Genomic DNA, 20,869 nt, shown 5'->3' on the forward strand with positions numbered 1-20,869 from the left:
AGGTTGGTGCTAAATATGATTGAAAGACTTGGTCATTGCTTGGCCCATTGTATGTTACAGGTATTTCTCACCACTTATCATGCCATGCCTGAAAATAAAGGCTTGTTACACACAGAAACAGTAGCTTTCATTATGCAAAGAGTTGTAAATGGAACTGAACTCTGATGGTCAGCAAGCATCCCCATTTCTGCCTTTATGATGGACAATTATCATTACCGAAGCAGCTATATTTGGACGGAAGTAGAACTCTGCCCCAGCGTGTTTCTCTAGCAAAGTCCCGGGGGTTGAGACAGCTGCTCTCCAACAACAGACCTTCATCTGTGCAAGGAGTGACTCTCTGACACACCTCCCACCAGTCACTCTACTCAATCAAATGAGACAGTGATGTTGACGACCATCATTTTAACTTTACAGCTGCAATTCACTTCTTATCCATATTTTGGGGCAAAGCAGTAATGGCAACTGGAGTCCCTGCAGAGCTTGAACATGAGTCAACAGCACACTAGAGCCAAGGCACTGCATATGTACTTCAGGTGCTTGGACTTGTATCGAAGCCTTCCCCCACCCCAAAACTTCCACCAGTTTAGAGAGTGGAGCACTTGGACAGGTCATGCAAGCAAATAGTGTTCATGGTGGGGTTTTGGGAGATGGAAAAAGGCAGTGGCAATACAGGATTAATAGGGAAAGGATGGTTGTGGAAAATGTGCATGAGAAAACACTGAGAAGGGCAAGTTTGGTCATGGTCAGAAAAGGTAATCAACTTTGAAGACGATGAAGGTGGGGAGTGCTTTAGAGGGAAATTGGTTGTGGAGCTGATTAAGCAGGAATTTCAGGGTAAGGATCAGAGAAACTTGAGGACATCAGCAGCAATGATAGATGATGGAAGCCATCACTAAGAATACACACTTAAACCATATTCCAAGACGATAGATGCCTTGGATATCATTGCAGCTGCCTATGCAAAGTTTTTCTCCATTAAAATTATATTAAAGGAGGCCACAAGCTTTCAGTAACGTGCTTTCTTGTTATGGACAACATCAGACCAAATGAGAATAAGTTTGAGTAAGTAGCATTAAAGCAAATATTATGTAATTCAGTGTCATCTCACTTCTCCATTAGCCTCCATACACACACACACAGAGGATCTGAGACAAAGGACCTGAAGAATACAGAGTCCCTGACGATATTTTGCTGTTAGATTGCTGCTCAATACATACAAAAAATTCTTCTTTCTGATACAAGTCTGCCGCATTATTTTGCGAGATGAAAGTCAATAAATTGGATGTCATCAGAACAATAACTGCTATAAAATAAAGAAAAAATATTTCTATATATAATTGCAAACTCATAAGTGGACACTGAGTCTGTAATACCTAATTAATCTATGCATGTTGCTTCTGATCCAAAAAGTACACCAATTTTACGCTGACTATTCATTTGCACTACAAAGACTAGGGATGCAGGGGAGAGAAAATTTCTTGAATGGCTGGCATTATTTAGAATTAGTCTGATTCTCTAAGAGTGGGTCAATCAACACCTTCTTCCACTCCACTTTCAGATTTCAGAACGGGCAATGAACCCATGAACACTTCCTCAGTAATTTTTTCCACACTTTCTGCACTACTTACTTAACATTGATGCAGCTATAAAGAAGATACGACTGCAGCTATATTTCATTAGGAGTTTGAGGAGATGTGGTGTGTCACCAAAAACACTCAAATTTCTACAGATGTACCATGGACATCATTCTAACTGGCTGCATCATCACCTGATATGAGGGTGGGGCAACTGTACAGGATCACAGTAAGCTGCCCAGAGTTGTAAATGTAGTCAGCTCCATCATGGGCACTGGCCTCAGTAGTATCCAGGACACTTCAAGGAGCAATGCCTCAAAAAGTCGGCATCCATCATTAAGGACCCCCATCACCCAGGACATGCCCTCTTCTCATGGCTACCATCAGGCAGGAGTTACAGAAGCCTGAAGGCACACTCAGTGATTCAGGTACAGCTTCTTCCCCTCTGCCATACATATACACAGTATACTTATTTCATTTATATTTTTTATTACTATGTATTGCAATGTACTGATGCCACATAACAACAGATTTCTCGACATATGTGGGTGATGGTAAACCTGACTGAATGACAATGCATTACAATTAATGATACAAAAAAAACAAGGAGTGTCGGGCTTTGAAAGCAGAGATTACAAATGACGAAATAATAAGAACAATAAGATTCCTGAAAAATGGCAAGAGTCCAGGTTCGGATGGAATAGGTAATGAAGTTTATAAGAAGTTTAGTGACTTATTAGCACCTTATATAGTAAGGTTGTATAGAAAGTCGTTTGAAACGGGCAGGTTACCCCAAACCCTGAACGAGGCCATTATCATGCTTATTCCGAAGAAGGACAAAGACTCAGAGGAGGTAGGATCTTGTAGGCCGATTTCACTGCTAACTTTGGATCAGAAAATTCTGGCTAAAACGCTGGCGAGGAGTCTCAGTCAGCAGATAAATAAATTGGTACACTCAAATCAAACAGGGTTTATCCCCAAAAGGATTTCTTTCCATAACATCGGGCGCCTTCTTAATATAATGCATTCCCCAAGACATCCTAAGGAAGACCTTATAATATTAAGTTTAGATGCTGAGAAAGCATTCGACCAAGTGGAATGACAATACTTCTACGAGGTTTTGAAAAAATTTGGAATGGGAGACAAATTTATAACTTGGATTAAGCTCCTGTACAGTAACCCTAGTGCTAAAATACTAACTAATCAGACCCTCTCGGAATCACTCAGTTTGCACAGGGGCACAAGACAGAGCTGTGCATTAAGTCCCTTATTGTTTGTGTTGGCCCTGGAACCACTGGTGGAGACTATACGTTCTCACCCCGAAATTTATGGGTACCATACAGAATATACTATCAACAAAATATCCCTTTATGCGTATGATGTTTTGTTGTTTGTAACGAAACCATACATTACTATTCAAGTTTTGCTGGAAATAGTCAATTTATTTGGCACTTTCTCAGGGTGTAAGATTAATTGGGGGAAAAGTGAATTACTCCCAGTCCAAGTAGAAGAACAGGAGGGGCTTAAACAATTTCCATTCAAAATAACCCTTGAGAAGTTTACTTACCTTGGAATCGCAATAACCAAAAAGTATAGTTCTCTATTTGAAGCAAATTTTACCCCTCTCATTGAAAAGATTAAAAATAAAATAGAAATTTGGAAGACACTCCTAATTTCTTTAGTGGGTAGAGTAAATGCAGTCAAGATGATCTTTCTTCCCCAACTGCTCTATCTATTTCAGAACCTGCCCCTTTATCTTACCAAAACCTTTTTTAAAGGATTAGATTTGATAATTCTACCTTTTACATGGAATTCTAAAGCCCATAGAATTGGGAAAGGACATCTCTGCAAGAATAAGATTAGTGGCGGGGGGCGGGGGGGCTGGCACTACCCAACTTTATTTTTTATTACTGGGCTGCTAACATTAGCCATATAGCATACTGGAAAGATGATACAGTTGTACTTCCTGGATGGCTGGTGATGGAATGTGAGGATTGCCTACCATATTCCATAGGGGCAATCATTATGTCCCCTATTCCGTTAAATAAAGCCTATTATAGAGGCAATCCCATTATCCATAGCACCATACAGATGTAGAGACAAATGGGGAAGCATCTGAAACTCAGGACATTATCTTTTCTTGTACCTACATCAGCGAACCCCTCTTTTATCCCCTCATGTATAGATGGGGCTTTTGATGCATGGCGAGAATTAGGGATACGCAGCGTTGGAGACTTACACATGCAAGGGATTTTGGCGTCATTTCGGCAGCTCCAGGACAAATTCGGATTGCAAAAGAGTCATTTTTTCAAGTATCTCCAGCTAAGACACTATATAAGATCACATCTTTCTGGTTTTGAGATGGCAGAACCTGATAAATCAGATAATCATTTAAGATACACACATCAAAGTTGCTGGTGAACGCAGCAGGCCAGGCAGCATCTATAGGAAGAGGCGCAGTCGACATTTCAGGCCGAGACCCTTCGTCAGGACTAACTGAAGGAAGAGTGAGTAAGGGATTTGAAAGCTGGAGGGGGAGGGGGAGATGCAAAATGATAGGAGAAGACAGGAGGGGGAGGGATGGAGCCGAGAGCTGGACAGGTGATAGGCAGAAGGGGATACGAGAGGATCATGGGACAGGAGGTCCGGGAAGAAAGACGGGGGGGGGTGACCCAGAGGATGGGCAAGAGGTATATTCAGAGGGACAGAGGGAGAAAAAGGAGAGTGAGAGAAAGAATGTGTGCATGAAAAAGAGTAACAGATGGGGTACGAGGGGGAGGTGGGGCCTAGCGGAAGTTAGAGAAGTCAATGTTCATGCCATCAGGTTGGAGGCTACCCATACGGAATATAAGGTGTTGTTCCTCCAACCTGAGTGTGGCTTCATCTTTACAGTAGAGGAGGCCGTGGATAGACATGTCAGAATGGGAATGGGATGTGGAATTAAAATGTGTGGCCACTGGGAGATCCTGCTTTCTCTGGCGGACAGAGCGTAGATGTTCAGCAAAGCGATCTCCCAGTCTGCGTCGGGTCTCACCAATATATAAAAGGCCACATCGGGAGCACCGGACGCAGTATATCACCCCAGTCGACTCACAGGTGAAGTGATGCCTCACCTGGAAGGACTGTTTGGGGCCCTGAATGGTGGTAAGGGAGGAAGTGTAAGGGCATGTGTAGCACTTGTTCCGCTTACACGGATAAGTGCCAGGAGGGAGATCAGTGGGGAGGGATGGGGGGGACGAATGGACAAGGGAGTTGTGTAGGGAGCGATCCCTGCGGAATGCAGAGAGAGGGGGGGAGGGAAAGATATGCTTAGTGGTGGGATCCCGTTGGAGGTGGCGGAAGTTACGGAGAATAATATGTTGGACCCGGAGGCTGGTGGGGTGGTAGGTGAGGACCAGGGGAACCCTATTCCTAGTGGGGTGGTGGGAGGATGGAGTGAGAGCAGATGTACTTGAAATGGGGGAGATGCGTTTAAGAGCAGAGTTGATAGTGGAGGAAGGGAAGCCCCTTTCTTTAAAAAATGAAGACATCTCCCTCGTCCTAGAATGAAAAGCCTCATCCTGAGAGCAGATGCGGCGGAGACGGAGGAATTGCGAGAAGGGGATGGCGTTTTTGCAAGAGACAGGGTGAGAAGAGGAATAGTCCAGATAGCTGTGAGAGTCAGTAGGCTTATAGTAGACATCAGTGGATAAGCTGTCTCCAGAGACAGAGACAGAAAGATCTAGAAAGGGGAGGGAGGTGTCGGAAATGGACCAGGTAAACTTGAGGGCAGGGTGAAAGTTGGAGGCAAAGTTAATAAAGTCAACGAGTTCTGCATGCGTGCAGGAAGCAGCGCCAATGCAGTCCTCGATGTAGCGAAGGAAAAGTGGGGGACAGATACCAGAATAGGCACGGAACATAGATTGTTCCACAAACCCAACAAAAAGGCAGGCATAGCTAGGACCCATACGGGTGCCCATAGCTACACCTTTAGTTTGGAGGAAATGGGAGGAGCAAAAGGAGAAATTATTAAGAGTAAGGACTAATTCTGCTAGACGGAGCAGAGTGGTGGTAGAGGGGAACTGATTAGGTCTGGAATCCAAAAAGAAGCGTAGAGCTTTGAGACCTTCCTGATGGGGGATGGAAGTATATAGGGACTGGACATCCATGGTGAAAATAAAGCGGTGGGGGCCAGGGAACTTAAAATCATCGAAAAGTTTAAGAGCGTGAGAAGTGTCACGAACATAGGTCGGAAGGGATTGAACAAGGGGTGATAAAACAGTGTCGAGGTATGCAGAAATGAGTTCGGTGGGGCAGGAGCAAGCTGAGACAATAGGTCGGCCAGGACAGGCAGGTTTGTGGATCTTGGGTAGGAGGTAGAATCGGGAAGTGCGGGGTGTGGGAACTATAAGGTTGGTAGCAGTGGATGGGAGATCCCCTGAGCGGATAAAGTCGTTGATAGTGTGGGAGACAATGACCTGGTGCTCCTTAGTGGGGTCACGATCGAGGGGTAAATAAGAGGAGGTATCCGCGAGTTGTCGCTGTGCCTCGGCAAGGTAGAGGTCAGTACGCCAGACTACAACAGCACCCCCTTTATCAGCGGGTTTAATAATAATGTTAGGATTAGTGCGGAGGGAGTGGAGAGCAGAGCGTTCCGAAGGAGTGAGGTTGGAATGGGGACAAGGTGCGGTGAAGTCGAGACGGTTGATGTCCCGTCGGCAGTTGGCAATAAAGAGATCCAGAGCAGGCAGAAGACCAGAGCGGGGTGTCCATGAAGAAGAGGAGGGTTGAAGACAGGAGAAGGGGTCATCGGTGGGGGTGGTAGAGTCCTTGCCGAAGAAGTAGGCTCGGAGACGGAGACGGCGGAAGAAAAGTTCCGCATCATGGCGAACACGGAACTCGCTGAGGTGTGGGCGAAGGGGGACAAACGTGAGGCCCTTACTGAGAACAGAGCGTTCTGCCTCCGACAGTTGAAGGTCGGAGGGGATGGTAAAGACCCGGCACGGATGAGAGCTGGGATCAGAGGGGGGAGGGGGGAGGCTGGGGGTGTCAGTGGAGAGGGGAGGGTTGGGGTGAGAGGAAGATGGAGCCTCTGAGGGCCCAGGAGTTGACGGTGGGATCTGAGGAAGACGGGGCTGCGGAGTGGTGGTGGGGGAAGGGGAGACGGGAGTCACAACAGCAGCACATAAAGACCCGGCCTGGAGTTCAAGGCTGGAGTCGCAGTTGGTGGTTGCGCGATCGCTTTGAATGTCTCCATGGTCGTTGCTGGAGTCCGGGTTTTGAATATGTCCTGAGGTGTTGGAGCCGCCGAGATCAACGGCAGGGGCCGCAACCGAAAGTTCATGCCTGCTAGCGTCGGGGCCGGCAGGCTCTGGAGTCCGTAGATGTAAGATCTTGCGATCTTTGCCTGATATGACAAAGTCAAAGAAACGGCGATTGCAGGCGTGGATCCGACGGAGGATGAAATAGCGGGTAGGACCATTACAGACGACGAAGAAAGTGTCCCAAAGGTGTGGAAGGGTCTGGGATAGGGAAGCTCTGAAGGCGACGCTCTCCGCCATGAGGAGGTACTTGGTGTCCCTGATCCTCTCGTATCCCCTTCTGCCTATCACCTGTCCAGCTCTCGGCTCCATCCCTCCCCCTCCTGTCTTCTCCTATCATTTTGCATCTCCCCCTCCTCCTCCAGCTTTCAAATCCCTTACTCACTCTTCCTTCAGTTAGTCCTGACGAAGGGTCTCGGCCTGAAACGTCGACTGCGCCTCTTCCTATAGATGCTGCCTGGCCTGCTGCGTTCACCAGCAACTTTGATGTGTGTTGCTTGAATTTCCAGCATCTGCAGAATTCCTGTTGTTTGCGTTTAATCATTTAAGATTATGTTTAGGGACAGAACACATCATCGCCTATCTGTATGATGCCATACAAAACAAGTGTCATACAACAATGAATAATATTAAAAAAGAGTGAGAAAAGGAGTTGGGTACAGAGATAGAGGAGGTTATATGGAATGAGGCTTTGGAGTATGTTAACTCCTGTTCCATCAATGCCAGGCATTGTTTAATACAATTTAAAAACGTACATAGACTACATTACTCAAAAGTAAGGATTCATAAAATATTCCCAGAGGTGTCCCCAATGTGTAAGAAATGTGGAGGTAAATTTGTTACATTTTAAAGTTAAAGTCTGTCCCAAGCCTTGTGGCCCATCAGGCTGGTGCTTATGGTTTCTGTGCGTGAAGCGACTGAGAGTAACATTTGAAACAAAAAAAAACCACACATACTTCTTTCTTTTCCCGACTATTAGATTCCTCAATGAGCAAACACCGCAGTCGGTCTTGTAGGCTTGAAGATGTCTTTTCCTACAATCAAGAGAAACAAAATAAAGTGAAATCAGTAACAAGAAACTAAGGCACCATTACATAACATTGCACTTGTAATTTTTGCCATTGTGAATCATTTTTCCCATCCTCTGAATGTGGAAGGAGCCACACCCTATTGCAAGCTTATACCCATCTCCTTTCAAATTTGCATTACTCTGGGCTCATGTATTAAGTCAAATGAGTTGAAAATTTGAAAAAGAATGAGTAGCAGACATCAGACTGCAACTATAATTTTAAGTTTCCCATCCCAGACAATTTTACTTATGCCCATTTTTCCATTCATATCTTTCATGTCTCAATACACTTCAAAGGTTTGTGAATAATTATGCAAATATCACCACGAACCAGCAAATTTAAGCACTCCTTCTACATCACCAATCTGGCAAGATTAGTTTTCTTTTGTACTTAAGATTCACACACCAGTGCACAAAAATGAGGCCATCAACAATCTCAAAGATAATTTCTATAGTTTATTTTTGTTGCCAATTCAAAAATGACCATCCACTGATAATATTTCTCATACACTGTATTCACAAAGACCAGAAAAAAGGAGCAAGAGTAGTCCAACAGGCCCTTCAAACTTGCTCCACCAGTTAATTTGACCATGTCTGATCTATGCTTCCCTCAGCTAAAGTTCAGTGTTATTTCTCCCAAACCCTCTATTCCCTGGTCTAGCAAAATATTTATCCATCTCCACCTTACGTACTTCCATTGATACAGCTATCGGCCACTGAGGCAGAGAATTCCTCAGATTCACCAATTTCTGCAAGACAACATTACTAGCTAGCTTTATTTTAAATGAGCAGCCCTTTCATCTGCAAATATGTTCCTTATTCGAGATGCTCACAATAGTGAAAGCATCATATCTACCCTATCAACCTCACCAGTTATTCTTATAAACTTAAGGGAATACTGGTAGAAACTATTGAATCTCTCTTGGTAGGACAACCCTCTCATCCCAGAAATTAGTGTGGTGTATCTCCATTAAACGGCCTTCAATGTCTTTTTTTTAATATAGCTAAGCTGACCAAAACTGTGTGCAGTATTCCAAATGAGGTCACAACAACACCCTGTACAGCTCCAACAAAGCCTTCCTATTATAAAACTTCATCTCCTTTGCAATAAAGGTCACAATACTCTTGGCCTTTTTAACAAGATGTTGGAGCTGCCTGAGAGCTCTTTGTGATTCTTTCACAGGAATACCTAGATCCCTCTGTACGATAAATAATCTGAACACCTTACCTTACAATTTTCCAAAATATTTTGCCTCAAGTCATATGGTGACTGCCGAACTTTTTCACAAATGGCCTGATAGAGACCAATCAGTTGTCTTCTTTTCTCTTTGACAGGAGAGGATCTAAGGCAGGATTTCCCCATGGCATTCTGATTTGGACATCTGTTGCACTCCTCTGACTACAAGTAAAATAAAGAAATAAAGAAATAAAGAAAAGCTGCACTCAACTTCAACGTTCTTTTAGATGGCAGACAAATTACATTGTGTAAATTAAACTGACAGTATCATAGAGGCACAGAACACGACAGCACAGAAACAGGCACTTTGGCGCAGCCTAACAGTTCTTGTTCTCAAACTGCCTGATGGTAGAAGGTTAAAGAGATTGCAGAACAGACGGGAGGGATCACTGACAATGCTGAGGGCTCTGCGAATGCACTTCTGGTATAGTTCATGCTGAAAGCATCTAAACTGCCAATGCCTGTAAACAGACCATAGCCCCTCCTGTCCAAATCTCCCTTAAATGTTGAAATTGAACCACCACTTCCACTGCCAACTCATTCCACAATCTCACCACCCTCTGAGTGAGGTTCCCCTTCTTGTTCCCCTTAAGCATTTCACCTTTCACACTTAACCCATGACCTTTATTCCTAGTCTCACCCATCCTTGGTAGAAAAAGCCTGCTTGCATTTACCCTATCTTTCCCCTCAATTTTGTATGCTTCTACAAAATCTTTTGCTTATTCTCATTGCTCTAGGAATAAAGTCCTGTTATTTAACCTTTTTTCTATCACCAAGGTCAAGTACTTGCAAATTTTCTCTGCACTCCTTCAATCTTATTCTACCCTTCCTGTAGGTAAATGACCAAAACTGCACACAACACTCCAAAATTTGGCCTCACCAACATCTCAACTTCAACATACATCCCAACTCCTGTACTCAATACTTTGATTTATGAAGGCCGATATGCCAAAAGCTTTCGTTATATCCCTGTGACGCCACTTTCAAGGAATTATGGATCTGTATTCCCAGATCCCTCTGTTCTACCACACTCCTCCGTGCCCTAACGCTCACCGTGCAAGTCCTACCCTGGTTTGTCCTCCCAAAAGGCAACACTTCACACTTGTCTACATTAAATGCCACTGTTATTTTTCGGACCATTGTTCCTGCTGGTCCAGATCCCAATGCAAGCTTTGATAGTCTTCCTTGTTGTGGGTGTACAGGGTGTCAGGGACGGGTAGCTCCTCTGGTGGAGGAACATGCCACGTCCTTTTCAAGGCGGTTTGTCCACCTTTGGTTCCCACCTGGCACTCAGCTCTCACCTGTAGCTCCCCGTAGCTGTTTGCATGCGACAGCGGACAGACCCCGGGCAACTGCTTCGACAAGCCGGCTAAACTAGGTGAGGGTAGCCGACAGGTCTCAAACCCTCGGTGAGATAGGGAGTTGTCTATCCCAGCATGTGAAGACAGACTCCGGTGGATTGAGCGGATGAGACCAATGCAAGGTCCAACGGTCAAGAAGGCGATCTCCGCAAGCGTCATGGAACGTGCAGAGCAGGACAAGACACAGGGGACGACCTGGTCATTCACTGCACCTAGTCCCATCTCCAGCCATCTCGACACTTGTCTTGCTACTGGATCCAGATGGGAATTGGGAAGATAGAGTGAGGCTGTCGCTGCGCAACTCTCCCTCACTTAAATCCAAATCAAGCACTAGTCTCAACACCATCATCTTTTGACTAATGGTATCGAGGTCTTCATCGAAGATGATGGACGAACACGAGATACACCCCTAATCTTGGTGTCATCTGGAAATTTGCTAGTCCAGTTTATCACATTATCACCCACGTCATAGATATAGATGACAAATAATAGACCCAGCAGTGATCCCTGAGGCACACCACTAGCCTCCAATCAGAGGAGCAACCATCTACTAGCACTGTACTCAAATGTCCAATCCAATTTACTACCTTATCTTGAATGCCGAGCAACTGAAACTTCTTGATCAACCTCCCATGTGGGACCTTGTCAAATAGTCATAGTCATACTTTATTGATCCCCGGGGAAATTGGTTTTCGTTACAGTTGCACCATAAATAATTAAATAGTAATAAAACCATAAATAGTTAGATAGTAATATGTAAATTATCTATTTATGGTTTTATTACTATTTAATTATTTATGGTGCAACTGTAACGAAAACCAATTTCCCCCGGGATCAGTAAAGTATGACTATGACTATTTGACAAGGTCCCACATGGGAGGTTGGTCAAGAAGTTTCCGTTGCTCGGCATTCAAGATAAGGTAGTAAATTGGTAAAATGCCTTACTAAAGTCCTTGTAGACACCATCCACTCCCTTACCTTCATCAACTTTCCTGGTAACTTCCTCAAAAAACTAAGAGTTTAGGCACAATCTACCATGTACAGCGCCATATTGACAATCCTAATCAGTCCCTGTCTATCCAAATACTTATATAACTGGTTCCTTAGAATACCTTCCAATAACTTATCCACTATTGATGTCAGGTTCAACAGCCTATAATTTTCCATCTTATCCTTAGAGCCTTTCTTAAACAACGGAACAACATTAGCTCTCCTCCAATGCTCTGGTACCTCACCAGTGGCTAAGGATATGTTTGAAGTAACTCTGCTAAGGCCCCTGCAATTTCTGCCCTTGCCTTCCACTGAGTCTGGGGGAACATCTGGTCAGGCCCTAGAGATTGATCCACCTTAATATGCTACCAGACAGCAAATATCTCTTTCTCTGTAAACATTCTATGGTCCATGACTTCACTGCTGCTTTGCCTCACTTCAATATACTCTCTATCAGGCTCCCAAATAAATACAGACTCAAAAAATCCATTTAATGGCTCCCCACCTCTTTCAGTTCCATGCATAAATGACCATTCTCATCTTCCAAAGGACTAATTTTATCCCCTGCTATCCTTTTGCTCTTAGTATATCTGCAGAAGCCCTTTTGGATTCTCCTTGTCTGCTGGAACAACCTAATGCATTCTTTTAGCCCTCTGAAGTGTTTCCTTCTCAAGTATTCTCTTGCATTTCTCAGACTCAAGTACCTCATTTGCTCCTTTCTGCCTGTACCAGCTATACACCATCTTCTTCTAAACCAGGGCCTCAGTATCTCTCAAAAACCAAGGTTCCCCAATCCCATTATCCTTGCCTTTTATTCTGACAGGAACATACAAACCCTGTACTCCCAAAAATTTCACTTTTAACAGTTTCCCACTTACCAAGCACAATTTTACCTGAAAACAATCTGTCTCATTGCACACTTGCAAAATCCTTTCTGACAGCATCAAGATCAGCCTTTCTCCAATGTAGAATCTCAACCGGAGGACCAGACCTATATTTGTCCATAACTATGTTGAACCTAATGACATCATGATTACTGGATGCAAAGTGTTCTCCTACACAAGCTTCTGACACCTGCCCTGTCTCATTCCTTAAAAGGAGATCTAGTATCACACCCTCTCCAGTTGGGACCCCTAGGTACTGATTAAGGAAACTTTCCTGAACACATTTGACAAACTCTAGCCCACCCAGCCCTTTTACTGTATGGGAGTCTCAGTCAATGTGTGGAAGGTTAAAATCACCTACCATCACAACCTTGTTACTTGCAACAGTCTGTGATCCCTACAAATTTGCTCCTCTAAATCCCATTATGTGGTCTATAATATAATCCTAATAATGTCTGAGCAATGCTGTGACATTTTCCCTAATAATATCATCCCTCCCCCATTTAATCCCTCCTGCTCTATCACATCTAAACCAACTGAATCCCACAACACTGGGTTGCCACTCCTTCCCCTTCTGCAAACAAGTCTCACTAATGGCTACAATGTCATAATCCCATGTGCTTACCTGTGTCCCAAGGTCATCCGCCTTTCCTACAATACTCTTGTCATTGAAATATACCCAACTCAGAACATCAGTCTACCGTGCTGAACCTTCACAAGTTTCTAAAAAGGTAGAGGTGCTGCTGTGCATTTTTCGTAATAGGCCTCAGACAGATCCCGATTAATGATTTGGATGATGGAATTGATGGCTTTGAGCCCAGGTTTGTAGATGATACAAAGATAGGTGGAGAGGCAGGTAGCCTTCAGGAAGCAGAGAGTCTGCAGAAGGAGCTAGACAGATTAGGTGCATGGGAAAAGAAGTGGCAGATAGATAATAGAGTTGGGAGATGTACGGTCGTGCACTTGCTAGAATGAATAAAGACAATATTTTCTAAGTGGGGAGAAAATTCAAATATCAGAGGTGCAAGAAGAGAGCTCTCGCGCAGGATTCATTAAAGTTTAACTTGCAGGGTTTTTTCCCTCCAGTGGCAAGGCAGGAAGATGCAATGCTGGCATTAATTTTGAGAGGACTAGAATATAAAAGCAGGGATGCAATGCTGAGACTTCATAAGGTTTTGGTCAGACCGTACCTGGAGTATTGAGAGCAGTTATCCAAGAAATGTGCTGGCATTGTAGAGGGCTCAGGAGAATGATTCTGTGAATAAAAGGGTTAACATATGAGGAATGACTCTGGGCCTGTACTTGCTGGAACCTAGAAGAATGGGGGAGGGGAAAATCTCATTGAAATCTGTCAAATATTGAAAGGCCTAAATAGAGCGGATGTGAAGAGGATGATTCCTATAGTGGGGGAGTCTTGGAGCAGACAGCACAGCCTCAGAATAGAGGGACCTCTATTTAGAACAGAGATGAGGAGGAATTCCTTTAGACAAAGGGTGGCGAATCTGTGGAATTCATTGCCACAGACAGTTGTAGAGGATGTCATTGAATATATTTAAAACAAAGGTTCATGTGTTGTTGATTAGTAAAAGGATCAAAGGATACAGGGAGAAGGTAGAAGAATGGGGTTGAGAGGGATAATAAGTCAGCCATGAATGAATGGCAGCACAATTCTGTTCCTATGTCTTATGGTCTTCAACGGTTCATATTTCTTGGTCAGTGGCAAACAGTATTTGCTGTTCATTATAAATATAATTCTTAACAAATTTAAATGAAAGATATCAAGTGTCTTATGTAGTGAGCTTCTTTATAGGTACCTGCGACCTTTGGAACCAATTACACATCTTTTCAACCAGTCTGAACTGTCTGAGTCATGCACTGTTGAAGTTTACTGCAAATCAAAGCCAAAAATTGAAATGGAGATAAAAAGATAAATGGAACTGGGGAGGAATGAGACATGACTGTTCACAAATCTTCTGCAATAAATTAAAGCTGAACAATCAAACTTTGTGGTTCTAAGTTTTGAGCTCCAGAGAGCTGGTTTGGAAGTAATTAAGATCTATCATTTCATTAAGGATTCAGTTACACCTGAACAGACATGATCCAACTTTCTCAAGGTTATTTCATGGTTATCTACCAAATTTGCTTCCACTTCTTGCCTTGCTAGTGTAGCCTTAACTATGCTGTGTAAATAAATGTTTTTCTCACATCAGTTTTGGATATTTTGTCAACTGACTACATTCTAGGTATGCCTATTCCTGACCCATTCCCCAATGGGAATGGATTTTCTCCATCTCCTCGATCTATATTCTTCTAGATTTCGGATCTCCTAACCTTCTCCATTCCAAGGACAGACACCCTAGACTAATTATTAATCCAGATAATTAATGCCCTACATTCCTGAAATAATTTTGGTACATCTCGCCAAAGATTTACATTTCAAGTTCAGTTTATCATTCAACTCTACACATATATACAGTTAAATGAAACAATGTTCCTCCGGGACCAAGGGGCAATCATACAGTACATATAACTTACAGCACATAAAATATTAATACAGAAGTATTAACAGCCAAAAAATATTCTGCAGGTATACGAGTTGAGAAAGTGCATACACAACAGATAGTTGAATATACAACAGCATTCTGATCCCAGTGCTGTCATAAATAATGTGTGCTGGGTGGTAGCAGGGTGTTCAGACATCTCAGATCCTGGGGAAGAAGCCATTACCCAGCCTAACAATTCCTGGTCTCAAACTGCGGTACCTTCTGCCTGATGGTAGAAGGTTAAAGAGGTTATGGGACAGATGGGAGGGATCACTGACAATGCTGAGGGCCCTGCGAATGCATTTCTGATATACGCCCTGGATGGTGGATGGGGAAGAAGAGACCCTGAAGATTCTCCCAGCAGTTCTCACACTCTGTTGCAGGGTCTTGTGGTCCAGTGCTTTGCAATTCCCATACAAGATGTTGATACAGCTAGTCAGAACACTCTCAATGGTGCCCTGGTAGATTGTGGTTAGAATGAGGGTAGAGAGCCTCGCTTACCTCAATCTCCTCAGGAAGTGGAGGCGCTACCATGCTTTCCTGACTAAAGAGGTGGTGTTGAGGGACCAAGTGAGGTCACTTGTGATGTGCATTCCAAGAAGTGTGGTGTGCCTGCCTCGCTCCAAGGATAAGCCATTGTTGTGCGGTAGGGAGTAGCAAGCCTGCACCCTCCTAAAGTCCACAATCATCTCTTTATTCTTGTCCACACTGAGACTCAAGTTGTTGTGCTTACACTAGTCCACAAGTTTATCCATCTCCTCTCTGTATGGTGACTCATCATTGTTGCTGATGAAGCCAACTACTGTTGTATCATCAGCAAACTTAACGGTGTGGGGCTAGCAGTACAGTTATGCCTCAGCAGTGTGAGCATGCAGCCCTGTGGTAATAGCCTCCGCAAATCTACCTTGGAGAATCTTAAGTAGGCAGCACAAGTACACCCTCTTCCCCTTCTTAAATAGCTACCATTTCAAAACTCCCAATCTACTCCTGCTAAATTACTTCAGAAGTAAAATTGGCCTTCCTCCAGCAGAGAACCTACTTCATTCTTTTTCATAACTACAGGTCTAACTGAATTATGACAACTACCACAAAAATACTCTTCCACTGAATAACAAGGTGATGGCCATTTCCTACTATTGCTGCCCAAACCCTTTTGTCCTCGTTTGGAAATTTGCCTGTAGATTTCACCCATCTTCCTTGGATTTAACACATTGTTATCATATAGCCCAATTAGTGTGACTGGTTCTTTTGTTCAACTCAAAAGTCTCATTCAAAGATCCTTCTAAAATGACAGCCTTTCACGGAACCACAAATGTTTCTTTAACCAATGCTTCCGCTACTCCATTTTTTTTTAATCACTTCTGCAATCTACTCTGAAAACCCTGTAACAGAAATATTAATCTATGCTTAAGTAACAGCTAAAATAACAAAAGCTGCACATGTCTGTAAGTACTCGGTTACCATCTGCCTTGGCAACTAAGCCATTTTTATTCAGCTATAAGCAAATTTCATTTGGAATTATGCCATTTCCGTTTTCTAACTTTTGATTTATCTGCCCTTCAAACTCTCTCTCTCTGCTTTTAGCTTCCTAAACTCTACACTCCCTAATAGCATGTGTAATCCCACCTACAAGGATACCGATCTCGATTCTGTTGAAGAGCAACTAGAATCTAAAGCACTGTCTCCTGCACCATCTCACTAACCATATATGATCATCTTTTTCCTCATATTCGATATTCACTTGCATGTAACAGGTATCCGGTGATTACTATCTTGAAGTCAAACTTCATAAATCTCTTTCTTAAAAGTGCTAAAATCTGTTTGTAGAAACACAGCTCCATTTCTGCTCATATTGTTGATATTTATATAGATCATGAACATCAATCCCATACCAGATATTCTGTAATAACTATGCACTTGACCCAGGCACTGGGGAGGTTGCACACTACCCTGATATCAAATTGGAAAGCATGCAAAAGCTTGTCTGCTCCTTTAACAGTAGAATCATTTCTAACATTTGCTTTCCCAACTTTTCTCCTCCCTCCAGATGCAGCCAAACCACCCAGTGTGCTAAGCTCTTAGTTCTGGCTATAGATCACAATATTTGCAACTAAATACTGGCTATAGAGAAAGATCATCTATTATTTTTGTTGGGGGAAATGTTACTTGCCACAAATTGTCCATGTTGTTCAATAGGGATTGGCTGCTTCATTCTGTGGAAAAGCAATTACGTTTTGCCTTTTCCTCAATGAAAGTCAGGTTTTATCAACCCATTCACAAAAGCATGGGGCTCCTCACAAACACCTCCTCCCTTTTTCCTGTGCATGCTCAGCTCACACACTAAGCAATTTGTTTGAAGACACAAGAGACCACAACTGAGTGTGATACTAACCTCCCAACCAATCCAGGCAATGGAACTGTTCCTCAGTCAAATTCGGAATATCTTTCTCTCCAAAGATAAATTGTCCAATGTGGACACTTCCAGTGGATACAAGAAACTAAACATGGCCAAATTCTTGTAAAACTATGTGATAGAATAAAAGTGAGATGGGGGAAATGGCATTTCATGATGACATCATCATGCCACTCTGAACACTGGCTACTGACCACTGGTGTTGATATCCATTTCTGTTCTGTTGTGAAGCCAGAATCCAATATGGATAGAATCTTATTATCCAGGAGAATTCCTGCGCCTGCTCCGTCTACTGCTTTCTAATTGGGGGATAAACTGGACCCTTTGGGTCATGAGTTACTGTAACTACCCTTGTAGTATGGTATGCCACAGACTGGGAGAGATGACCTTTAGGGATATGTTAGATATAGGTTATCCTTCAGTAATTATATGGACAGCAGGCATTAATATAAACAAAAACCAGTGTTCAAAAAACCTGGCTGAATGTAAACTACAAGCAGTTTTAAAAGTAGAAGCACAGCACTGTAAACCATTAGAACCAACTGTAGAGCACAAGCTACTGACCTACAGTAGGAGACTGCTCAAGATTTGGATACTTATAATTTTGAGTACAGAATCGATTGCTTTGTGGCTACGTTTGTGGCCGGTACAAAGGTAGGTGGAGGGGCAGGCCAAGTTAAGAGTATATTTCAAGTAGAGGTTGATAGGTGCTTGATTAGCAAGGGGGTCAAAGGTTATGGGGAGAAAGCAGGAGAATAGGGCTGAAGGGGATAATAAATCAGCCATGATGGAATGGCAGAGCAGACTCAATGTGCAGAATATGCCACACCCTGCTCCTATATTGTATGGTCTTGAGAGGTGACTTACAAACTCTCATGACTGTGACATATTCTCACATACATCAGCTATACAACGACACAGTGTTAACTGGCCTAGACCATACCAAGCTTAAGATATCTTCAACAATATGATCAAGTACTAGACCACATTTATTTTGGTATTTAGCACATAAATCATGGTTAAAGGCATACTTGTTCCATTGGTCAGCATTTGGGATATTTGAGCACCCAGAAAGTCAGACTTGACAACAACAATCTTTGGTGTCTGGGTTCTGCATTCTCAAATGTTTTTAGACTTTGCAACCTGAAAGGAAGCTCTGCCTTGCTGAGTTGCTGCAGCCCAGGAAATTTTTGTTATTGCTAAGCAACCAGCCAGCTTAATTACTCTTGCCAATGTACACAAAATAACTTTAACCTCTAAACAGAAAGCTCAATGTCATCTAGGACAAAGCAGTCAACTTTATCAGCACCATATCTTCCACCTTAAACATTGTTCCTTCATATCATGGATCAACCTGGTTGCAGAAACTTTAAAAGGTTTGTTCAACAGCACCTGCAAGTCGATGCCATTGCTGCTGTAACTGTTACTACTAACTTGGTGGGGGTGGGTATGTTTAGAAATACCAAAACCACCAGATTGGGTTCAAGAATGTCAGCAGTGCAGTTCCCTGTATTTGCAGAAGAAAACAAATCTTGTGCAGGATGTGGGGACACATTGATATTGTAAATATTGCAACAAAGATAAATCATTCTAACTGCAAAAATTTATAATAGACTTCCAATATCTGTACCTCCCTGTGGTGAACAATGCAATTACTACCCTGTAGGCATATCTGTCAATTGTAGATTGGCTGATTTACCCAATTCAACTGGAAGTGAGAAAGAATTGATTTTCATAGAATAGATTGGCCTCAAGTTAAATTTAGACTACAATAATCTTTCTTCCATTGAGTGTTGTACTAATTTGAAGAGAGAGTTTTCAATCTGAAGTGATAATAGAAATGTGATTTTGCCTAAAGATAATCACTGGTGGATTACACAAGAGAATGCAGTAAACTTCAATATAATTACACTTTTTTCCCCTCATCCAGATAATACCATTATAGTTTTTCCCCAGTTAATAAAGTGGTTCCTTTCCAATAAAACTATTCTCCTTTTGACCAGCTGAAACACAATTTGAAACTTACATGTTCATCATTCAATAGCCTTTGTTGCCAGAAACAGAGTGAAGATGCTCAGGGGTTTTCATTGCCCATTGATTATTTCATAGACTCCATTCCTTTAACCTGATCAAATATAAATGCTATTGGTTTGCATGGACACTCATTTTAAAGGCCGTGTCCAAATATATTCCCTTTTCTTAGTCATAATGAATAAAACTAAGATTAGGGAACCTACTTGTTAGGTAACAATTTAAATAAATTAAAAGACTTTGTTGCAGCAAAGATTTGTTCAATGACTGGGGGGAACCTGTAGTATTATTCCATTTACAATGCCTATCCCATAGACTAATGAGAATTTAAAAAAAACCTTCTCCATACGCTCATTCCTAATCCTGAAATCACAATCCTATTTAAAATAGGAGTGTATTCAGTTAGCATTTTCCACTCAAACTGCAGTTGCATATTCCAATGTTGAGTGGTCACAGAGTTCCCCTCAAAATGCCAGTCTCTTTTTGGCATGAATTTGACCTGTTTTTGGTACAGAGTGGGAAGCGCCAAACAGACATTCTGTAATGATCAATAAACCAATTGTTTGGAATCAAAAGACCTTGCCTGGTGACTCAGGGTTGAGAGTGCCTGCACCCGTGCCACCACAGCCCCTGGTACTCCTTCTCTGCCACTTGCCCCACACCTCTCTCAGCGCTCCATCCTCACTATTCCCAACATCTTTTGCTCTCATAAGTTTTACAAATTTGTTGTCAGGTCCACGTTGACAAATACAGTACTGTGCAAAAGTCTTAGGCACTCTAGCTGTATATGTGCCTAAGACTTTTGCACTGTACTGTATGCTGCTTTTCATTTCCTTTTCCAGTCATGGTTGCATCATCCTGCCCTTAGCATACTTCTTCTTCGGGATACTTCCAAATTTCTGCCAGGAACTCCAGATATTGCAAGTTCTGCCATCACCCCTGCTAGTGTTCCCTTGCAATTAACTTTGGCCAACTCCTCTCTCATGCCTCTAAAATTCCCTTTACTCCACTGTAATACTGATTCATCTGACTTTAGCTTCTCCCTCTCAAACTGCAGGGTGAAGATCATCATATTATGATCACTGTCTCTAACGGTTCTTTTACCTTAAACTCCCTAATCAAATCTGGTTCATCATACAACACCTAACTCGGAATAGCCTTTCCCATAGTAGGCTCAACCACAAGCTGCTCTAAAGAGCCATCTTGTAGGCATTCTACAAATTCTCTCTCTTGGGGCTAACCTGTACCTATTACATCCGTCCTAGGCTCTACACAAATTTTTGTCCGGCCAGCTCATTCAACACGGGTCGCCAGCTCCAACAGCTTATGACCACAACAGGAGGTCTAATTTCCTCGGGACCCAGCAGCAACTAAAGCTAAAACCAGCTGCAGTTCTCAAAAAGGAATGTTGCCCTGAAGCTGCAGCAGTAACTGCCAGGTATTTAGCAACCCATTCTGACCTGAGAG

The 20,869-nt window shown here is 42.8% G+C and overlaps 1 protein-coding gene across 4 annotated transcripts in view; it reads right to left on the bottom strand.

Moving 5' to 3' along the window:
- LOC134357276 (uncharacterized) overlaps positions 1-20,869 on the bottom strand; it is a 135,977-nt gene that overhangs the window by 101,427 nt on the left and 13,681 nt on the right. For all 4 annotated transcript variants that reach the window (XM_063068855.1, XM_063068766.1, XM_063068939.1 and 1 more), the window contains 2 exons: positions 9,172-9,342; positions 7,831-7,908 (listed from right to left, as the gene is read on the bottom strand). In XM_063068855.1, the coding sequence (XP_062924925.1) occupies positions 7,831-7,908; positions 9,172-9,342 (249 nt within the window). The remainder of the gene's footprint in view (positions 1-7,830; positions 7,909-9,171; positions 9,343-20,869) is intronic.

This window comes from Mobula hypostoma, chromosome 1, assembly GCF_963921235.1.
Source record: "Mobula hypostoma chromosome 1, sMobHyp1.1, whole genome shotgun sequence".
NCBI lineage: Eukaryota > Metazoa > Chordata > Chondrichthyes > Myliobatiformes > Myliobatidae > Mobula > Mobula hypostoma.